This window comes from Propithecus coquereli, unplaced genomic scaffold (assembly GCF_000956105.1).
Source record: "Propithecus coquereli isolate 6110/MARCELLA unplaced genomic scaffold, Pcoq_1.0 Scaffold111, whole genome shotgun sequence".
NCBI lineage: Eukaryota > Metazoa > Chordata > Mammalia > Primates > Indriidae > Propithecus > Propithecus coquereli.
The window spans coordinates 3,069,857-3,078,569 of record NW_012135081.1 but is presented as its reverse complement, the minus strand read 5'-3'; the positions used below and the strand labels follow the sequence as shown (position 1 = coordinate 3,078,569).

General features: G+C 50.7%; 1 protein-coding gene across 3 annotated transcripts; it reads right to left on the bottom strand.

Moving 5' to 3' along the window:
• Nucleotides 1-1,356: 1,356 nt before the first annotated feature.
• ATG101 (autophagy related 101) lies at nt 1,357-7,349 on the bottom strand. 3 transcript variants are annotated; one of them, XM_012653775.1, is made up of 4 exons: nt 7,331-7,349; nt 6,860-7,014; nt 4,097-4,424; nt 1,357-2,057 (listed from the first exon to the last, which is right to left on the bottom strand). In XM_012653775.1, the coding sequence occupies exons 3-4, from the start codon at nt 4,346-4,348 to the stop codon at nt 1,653-1,655; spliced, it is 657 nt and encodes a 218-aa protein (XP_012509229.1). In that variant the 5' UTR covers nt 4,349-4,424; nt 6,860-7,014; nt 7,331-7,349; the 3' UTR covers nt 1,357-1,652. The 3 variants fall into 3 exon arrangements, with proteins under 3 accessions (XP_012509229.1, XP_012509221.1, XP_012509215.1); XM_012653767.1 differs by lacking the exon at nt 7,331-7,349 and adding an exon at nt 7,111-7,273; XM_012653761.1 differs by lacking the exon at nt 7,331-7,349 and having other exon boundaries at nt 6,860-7,065.
• Between the last annotated feature and the right edge of the window lie 1,364 nt (nt 7,350-8,713).

The window sequence follows — 8,713 nt, the reverse complement described above, 5'->3', positions numbered from 1 at the left end:
AGCAGGCAAATGGCAGCCTGAGGGATCTGAGTGATTCATACCCTTCCTCTTCCATCGCCCCCTTTGGGAGCCTCCTGGAGCTGGACAAGAAGGCTAGTGCCTCCTCCAGACCCCACAGCAGGGAGAGAAATCACAATGCCAAAAGGGATGGGGATGTTACTGGTCCTGTCCACCAAGGCCAGCTGGCTACCAACCGGGTGTCCTATGGCCAAGCCAGGGTAGGAGAGTAGGGCAGAGTCTGCAGAAAAGTAGACTAAAGTCTGGGAAAGCTGACATGGAAGCAAGACCCTCCTGCCCAGGTATCCTGAAAAATGCTATAGCAAACCTTGAGTGCTCTTTTTAAAAATAAATTCACTGCCAACCAATCCCTATACCAGTCAATCCCTCAGAAGGGATGAGATTAGCTGACGGCCAGCTGGGAAGAAAATAGGAAGACTCCCTAGACTGCAGCAAGCCAGGTGGGGGTCACATGCTACCAAGGGTTTGCTGGGAATGGGCCTTCCCCATCTACAATCCCCCTCCTGAATCCTCAACTCTCTGATGCCCCAGAGATCAAGTGGGACATCACAAAACCTGTCATGGAATATCACATGGCCAAGGGTGGCTTGGAATGGAAAAAACATGAAAACACTTCCTGGCCATCCTGGCTACCTACCCTGCTCGAGGACCCTGGGCAAGACCCTCCACCCCCATTTCTCCCTCAGCACCCCTCCCTACACACCATGTAGTCTGGTTAGAACTGCCCCAAACATAACCAAAACACATTATAAAATATGGAAAAAATCAACAAAAACATAGCACACAACAAACATTTGAGTATGCTTGTGTAAAAAGGAGTACGAGTTACTAAAGCTATGTCCTAACAACCAAGTGAGGACCAGCCCAACCTGGAAGAAGTGTCACCAGATGCCAGTCTCGAGCTGGCCAATCTCTCTCCAGAGAGAGACCCCACATCAAATGACCTTTCTGGTGCACATGGGGGCCTGTGTGTGTTCTGTGAAGACAGAGAAGGTACTCTTTGGGGCCAACATGAAACAAGACCTGATAATATAAAGGCCAGGGATGTCATAGCTTCCTTAGGAAGGGAGTAGAGATAACTCAGTCACATCCAAAAGCAACAGACCCTCATCCCCTGCCCTCATTCATGGACTGGCCATGGTCATATCTGGGTGGGTAACACCTGCTTATGTGAATGTCCAACAAAGTGCAAAATCTGTCAGTTTTAATCTATCTTAAATCTCGTCCATCCATTCCCCTCACCTTAGAACAATACCCTCAACACACACATGTGTCTTCATGGGGATACCAGAACATGTTAACGTTTCCAGACTGAACACAAGCCAAAGGAGAGATGGCTCAACCCAAACTCACATTCTCAACTTTATTCACCATCTCAGTGGTGGCTCTTCTGTACAGTGGAGAAGGAAGGTGGACCCCACAAGGGGTGTGGAGAGACAGTGTAGGCAGGACTTGACCGTCAATAAAGGTTAAGGGGATGACCAAAGAGTGGCAACCGCAAACCAAGGAAACCAGGCGCTGTCCCTTCCAAGTCTCACCAAGGACCAGCTCCAGAGCCCCAAGGGCCTAACAGTACAATCCACAGAAGTCAAGGTCTGGGAGCCACCGAAGAGCTCCCATGGCTCCAGCAAGGCCTAGAGGGCAAGGGTGTCTTTGATCAGCCTGCGCATGGTGGTGGTGACCGAGGTGCCCAGGGCATCAGTGATTTGGAAGGAGATCTTGTAGAGGTAGGGCTGCACATCCCGCAAGCCTGTGTCAAACACGTTATCCACCTCCGACTGGGTGGGCATCTTGGGCAGGTACTCATGCCGGTTCATCACCTCCACAATGTTGATGATCTTCTCGCAGAGTTTCTCACCCACCTTCTCCCGGCAGATCTGCCGCTCCTGCTCTGTGGCCAGGGCTACCACGTGCACCTTGACTGTCCACACTTCCCATGGGATGCACTCATCTGAAAAAGGCCAGCGAGACTTCTTCTTCTGGTAGAACTCCAAGGACATCTGGCCCAGCCCATCACCACCAGAATTGCGCAGCGCATCCTGGGGAACAAGGAGTAAGAGGTGAGCAAGCCGATGCCTCTGAAGAGTTCAAGCCCCTTGAGGGCCTGCTTCCTATGCCCAAGAATGACTCTCAGCTCCATTAACCCTTTAGGGATGGCCCAGAGAGTAAAGGACTTGTGTGAAGTAACACAGCAAACTGCCAGCCTGAAACTGAACAGTTGGAGCAAACCAACAAAATCTGTCTCCAAGCCCAACTCCTCCAGCTTTGTTAAGAATTGATGCCATAAGAATAACTACCGACCTGTGGACACTTGTTCTGTGCCAGGAACTTTACACACAACCCCACTGGCTCCTCTCAACAATGCCATGCCTGTGAACGCCGCACCAGGGTTTGAATCCAGACTGTCTGATTTCAACTTTACATGAAGGGCCTTCTCCTTCCACAACTCACCCCCTAGCTCCAATCCTTTCAAATGTTCTCCAAAATCACCCCCTTGCCCACATCTCCTCCTTCCAGGTAAACCCTATTTGCCTTCTCTGCCACCAATTAAACACTGTCCTACTTCATTCACTTTATGATGACCCAAATTCAGTCTCTTTTAAAAGAGCAAGAAGAGGAGACTGTAAAGCCTAGTGATCCTTGCTTAGAAAGAGGGAAACCAAGGAACAGAATGGGGAAGGGAAGTCGAAGGACAGACCTGGCTGCTTCTCCCTCTTCTCCTCTGAGAAGCAAGTGAGACCATCTAGTCCAGTGATTCTGCCCTTCCCACCCAGGGGCATAGGTGGCCCCATACTCCTCCTCTGAGGGCAGCTGGGACCCTGAAGCACCTCTCCCTCTGAGTCAGTGCCAACCCAGGGGTAAGGATGCCTCTCTCAAATATTGAACTGCCCATCAGGAAACAGTCTCTCCTTTGTGAACAAACCAGGTCACGTGACCTCAAATGGCCAACCCTTCTGCAATGCTTACTGTGTGCCAGGCTCTGTTCCAAACACTGGACACATTTGACTCATTTAGTCCTTGCAATACATACACCGTATGAAGAAGGTACAATTATCATTCCAATTTTACATACAGAGAAACTGATGCCCAGACAAGTGGAGTCACTTGCCCAATATCACACACTTGTGAAGTGGTAAAGCCTGGCTCCAGAGTCCACACACTTAACCACTCTGCTCTAGCTACCTCTCACAGACATCGGAGGACAGAGAGCTAAATGCCACTGTCTCTTTTGAAGGCTGACTAGGAAACACCTCTTATGAACTTGCCCTTTTTGAGCCTGAGGGTGGCTTTCTGAGTGCTGTGGCCTGGGAGAGGGCTCCACCTGACACTGGGCAGCCCCTGCAATGAGCACAGAGCACCTGGTACAGTGGAGGGTGCAAACATTTGTGGAATGAAAGTCAGACACATAGCCCTCTTGCTCTGACCTGAGCGGGTGCCTTAAAAAAAGAAAAATTCCCTTTGTTACTTTAAAATTGAAAAATACCCACTTATTGAAATGGTGAAACACCGTGACTCTGAATGAAGACAATATTAAAACCACGCTGCCATTCCCACCACCTGAAGTGACCAACATCAGCAGGCTGGTGTGTCCCTTCCACGTTTCTCCATGCCCACACATACACAAACACATGCCACACTGCCTAAAGGACATTCTATCTTGAGCCAAGCAATCCTCCCTCTGCGGGAGTTTCCTGTGGGAAAGGCCAACTGGCGAAAAAAAAAAAAGTGGAAGCAGCAGCAGAGATAGAAGGTGGCAGTAGAGAGAACCGTGGAGCCAGAGCTGTGGTCAAGACCAAAGGAGCAACTGATCTCCCAAGAAGACCTGAGCACCACGCCGCAAGGGCTTGGGCTCCCCCTTCTTCCTCAGATATTTTCATGAGTGACCCCGCCACCACCAACCTCCACACAGACACACAAGCCCTTCTCCCCGAGAGGAGCTCTCAACACGCCTGTTCCTTAGAACTCAAAAGAACCTGACCCACACACTCGGGAAGAGTAACCTGCTCCACCCGCAAGCCAGGGTGGATTTGGAGGGGCATTCGAGGCCCACCTGCCATCTGCTGTGCCACACCCCTACCTTGAATTCCCCGACAACCTTGCGCAGGGCACGGTCCAGTTCCTCAGAAGAGACTCGCACATAGGTGAAGTCGATGAAGTCACAGTCGACATCCTGGGTGCCCACGGTGCCGATGGAGTACGTGCCCTCCTTCTTATAGTGGAACTTGCCTGTGCTCCGGTGCAGGAGCACCGTGTGCAGCACAGCCAGCATGGCCTCCTCCACCTGACGCCCCTCCACTGACACCTCCAGCACCTCTGAGCGACAGTTCATCCTGCAGCCAGCGGCCCACACTAGGGTGGGGTACAAGGATACAGACAGGGGAGCTTCACCCCACCCAGGGGTCACCCTGCAAGAAGAGCCCAGGTCAGAATGATGACACCCTCTGAATGATGTGCAATGTTACCTGTTTGCTTCCTTCTAGGCTCAGCTTGGCTTCTGCCTCCGCTGGCCCTTCTCTACACTTTGGCAGCACATACTATCAGAGAATAACAAACTCTCAGCATCAGAAAGAGCAAGAGCTTCAAAGTTACCAGCCCAAACAACCAACCAAGGCCAGGAGTCCATTTATGGCATTCAGTGCAGTGTACAGCAAGTGCTCATTACGCAACACCTGTCAGGCACTGGCCATTCAAAGGCAAGGATAGCCCCTGCCCTTGAGAAACGGATAGGATAAAACAGAAACAGACAAGTAAACATTATCGCAATGGTGACAGTACAAGGTAGGGGTAAAAAGAAAAGAAAGATTAGAATCTGATTTCCTGGGGCCTTGAATGACCAGGTTAAGGCATTTGGACTCTGTCCTGAGGGCACTGAAGTCAATGCATGACTGTGCCAAGACCAAACCTGTGCATCAGAAAGCTACCTCTGGCTAAAGGGCAAAAATGGCTCTAAACTATTTTGGAGTCACACAAATTGCTCTGAAAAGTCAATGAAGCAATGAAGGCTGGGCTTTAAAACCTGACTGACACACGCATATACACATCAAATCTCACATACTTCCAGAGCCGTCCACAGACTCCAGAGTAAAAACTTGTGAATTTAAGGCAGAAAGACTGGGCAGGGAAATGAGTTAGAGGCCATTATAATAGTGGCAGTTACAGAAGCAGCATAATTAGGTATGCAGGAGTGAAGTGCACAGTGTGAGAGTTTTCACATCCAACAGTGCTGGGTTTGAATCCCAACTCTCCTACAGCTTGCTCTGTGACCTTAAGCAAATCACTCAACCTCTCTGAACCTCAGTTTTCTCATCTGTAAATTGGGATGGTAGTGAGGATTAATTAAGATAACACATGTAAAACACAGTAGAATAGTGGCTAAAAACAATGACTTGAAAGCCGGACAGCCTGGATTGGAGCCCCAGCTCTGCCACTTGCTCCCTGGGTGATCTCGGGCAAGCTGCTTAACACCCATGTGCCTCAGTTTCCCCATATATAAAAAAAGATAATAATAGCTACCTTGGAACAACTATCTCAAGGAATGAATGAGTTACCATCCATAAAACACTTAAAGCAGTATCTGACAAGTAGTAAACATTCACTAAGTATGACCTGCCATAATTCATTATTACGCTGTTATGGTCAAGAGATGATGCAATGCTATACCACACTGTTGGAGGGAGTGGAAAGGAGGGACTTGAGAACCAGAACTTAGTAAGTGGCCAAATACGAGCCCAGAGGGAGAGGGAAGAGTCAAATTTCTTAGCTGAGCGTTCAACTGGCAAACATTCCCTAACAGGGAACTCACTACCTCTCACAGCAGACCATTTCATCTTGGGACAGTTCTATTCAGTTATTCCTTCTACTAAAGGAATCTGCCTCTTAGCACTTCAAACCCCTGGTTTTAGTTTTGAGATCAAGCCACACAGAATAGGTTTCACCCCTTTTCCACTAGAGACCTTTAATTATTTAGAGGCAGCTCTTCTGTCACCCCTCACTTCTTCTACAGAGTAAAGGTTCCCAGTGCCCATAAACATGCCTGCTCCACATCACATCTTATCTCCTTGGGGTCCTCATCTAAGTATATTTCAGTTTGCCTCTGCCCCTCTTAAACCCTGGTGCTCAGCACAAGGCACACAGCAGCAATCTGTGGACTGCTGAGAAATCAGGCTGGCGCTGGCTCTGCCTCTCGCCTGGCAACCAGCTCAGGTCTACTTGTCCTATCAGGTTTTATTCTTATCTCTCTTGCTAGACAAACAGCTTCTTGAGGAAAGGGACTACATTCTGCCCGTCACTCTAAACTCAATTCCTAGTACCTAGTACAAAGTAACTGCTCAGTTAGTCCTAACCTTTGGAAGGAATTCCAGGTCCTTCCAAGGGTTGCTGGATTAGTTTCTCCTACAGTCTTGGATCAAGGATGAGAAGGGCTCTCTTACTCATTTCTGCCTTCTAGTTTAACTTCCTCCAGCAGTTTCCTATCTAAAGACTCCCAGCTCTGGTCCAGCTCTTCCTTCCAGACTTTTCCCTCTTGTGTCTCCCCACAATCTTTCATACATGCCATACATGTCCTCACTTTTGCCCCAAGTCCAGGCTTTTCTCATTCTCGGTGCTATTCTAGGATTCCTCCTCCAGGCAGGTAGTCCTGACCAACCCCACTCTCCTTCCCATGGCAGCCACGTCTCATCTGTGATGAGCTTGTTGTTCCCCCTCAACAGCCCTACGGTGAGCAGGGGAGCTCCCCAGAGTAGGGCCTGGAAAGTCTCATCCCTCTGGTCCCCCCAAGTAGCAGAAGTTAACAGACGCCTTCTCGGAGCTAGGCTGGAGCCTAGGGCACCACTATTCCCACCTTATGCGCAAAGGCTGGAGCACAGGTTACTCAGGCTCGGATCATGACCTTCCTCCTCCTCCTCCTCCTCCTCACTCCCAGGTACGACCTCCGCAGATACGACCTCTGCAAGTAGGCTCCAATCTCTGCATGGGCGCTGAAGCACGAGAGACGGACTAAAAACAAAAACAAAGCATCAAGAGCCTGGAGCGGGACGCAGGAAGGACTTCCCGCGCGGGTCCCGTTTCTCCCACCGCCACTACCACCGAAACCTCCAGGGTCCAGTAACAGGGGAGGAGCTGACTCCTCGGATGTCTCGGGGGCGGCGCCCCGCGCCAAGCCTAGCCGGACTGGGGAGTTCCAGGAGCGCCCTCACTCCCGCTGCCCCAGGGAGCGCCCGCGCTTGCACAAGGCAGAGGACAGACGGCTATAACAGTGCTCTACCTCCCGAAGCCCCCGCCGGCGACCCGCCCACCACGTCGCCGCTCTCACCGCGGACGCCAGACAGCCACAGCAGCAGGCGACGCCGGGCCCGGAAGTGCGTCCCCCCACCCGCGGCCCGGAAGGGTCTACCTTTTCCGGCGGCCTCTGGCGGGGGGCCGTGCCCAGCGCGGCCAGCCCAACACAAATGCAGCCGCCCAGGTCGTCTGTACACTCATATTAGCACACAAGTATAGTCACATATTGACATGTCATTTGGGTTATGCTTTTTTCCTGATTATCTTTCGGACTTTAAGATTTGGTGGTGAGAAGTATCCCCCTCATTTGGACGAGTCCATTCGCTCCCACAACCGAGAACGCTGTTGTGCTTCGGCCGGGACAACTCACTTCCGCCATAGAGTCTCGAGGGAAGGAGGGGCCGGCGGGCTCTGCGCCGCCTCCCCAGGCGGAGAGGAGTCATCGGCGGCGAGCCCCCTCCTGGGACGGAGACTTAGTCCGGGCTGTGCGCTGAGAGGCCTGGAAGGGGCAGCGGTCCCCACAAGAGGAAGGGCATACCATTTGGAGACAGTTCCTGGAGAGAAGCCCACTCCAGTGTGCCGCAGGACGCCGAGTGGATGGCAAACGTGAGCTTGTCTAGTGTGCATAATAGACAGGATCCCTGGCCTCGACGCACACAAAGATGCTGGAGAAAGGGGCTTAATCAGAATCTCTGAGTGTTACCTCATACAGCAGCACCACCGTTCTTGTAAGCCTTGTAATTTTGCCATAGTTTCTCCATGTGACCCTTGACATCACTCATCCTTTCCGATTTTCTCCTCTGTAAACAGGGAGCTGTTGTGAGGATCACCAGAGATGACTCACGTGAAAAACCTTAGCGACCCGTAAAATGTAGTATGAATATGAGTGCATTTTTAGTTCTGTATAACTTCCCGGGATCGTGTTTGGTTCTCCGTGTAGATTGCAAGCCCAGGGCAGACGGGAGTTTGTCAGTTGCTCTGTTAATGCCTGCAGAGCCTGGCGTGCACCCACCTCCAACAGGAGGCACTCCTGAGTCGTTACTTGGGGATTAAGATGCTTATTTTCCAAACACACACTTTATCTCCCAAATCAATAACGTATAACATTTGTTGAGTGGAATGGAAAGGGCATGATTCTAAATGCCATATATATGTACAAATGTAAAACTGATTCCAATCAATCCTGTGAGATAGATAAGAAATTGACACTAGGAGATGTTAAGTAACCTGCCAAAGTCACTCAGGAAATGGCACAGACTGGGGTTCAAATCTAGGGCTCTTGACTACTACAGAAGTTCTCTTTCTGGCTTCTTCAGCCTACCCTTTCCATGCACTACCGCTCTCCAATAGCTCCACCCACCAGTGCAGAGCTGGTAAATGTCTAACACCTGCTCTCTGGAGGGAAATGCCTTGATTT

Bases quoted from the DNA above. Each gene is read 5' to 3' on its own strand.
- ATG101 (XM_012653775.1), bottom strand. From the start codon at position 4,348: ATGAACTGTCGCTCAGAGGTGCTGGAGGTGTCAGTGGAGGGGCGTCAG. The intron at 2,058-4,096 runs GTAGGGGTGTGG...CTTGTTCCCCAG, and splicing joins AGGTTGTCGGGGAATTCAAG to GATGCGCTGCGCAATTCTGG.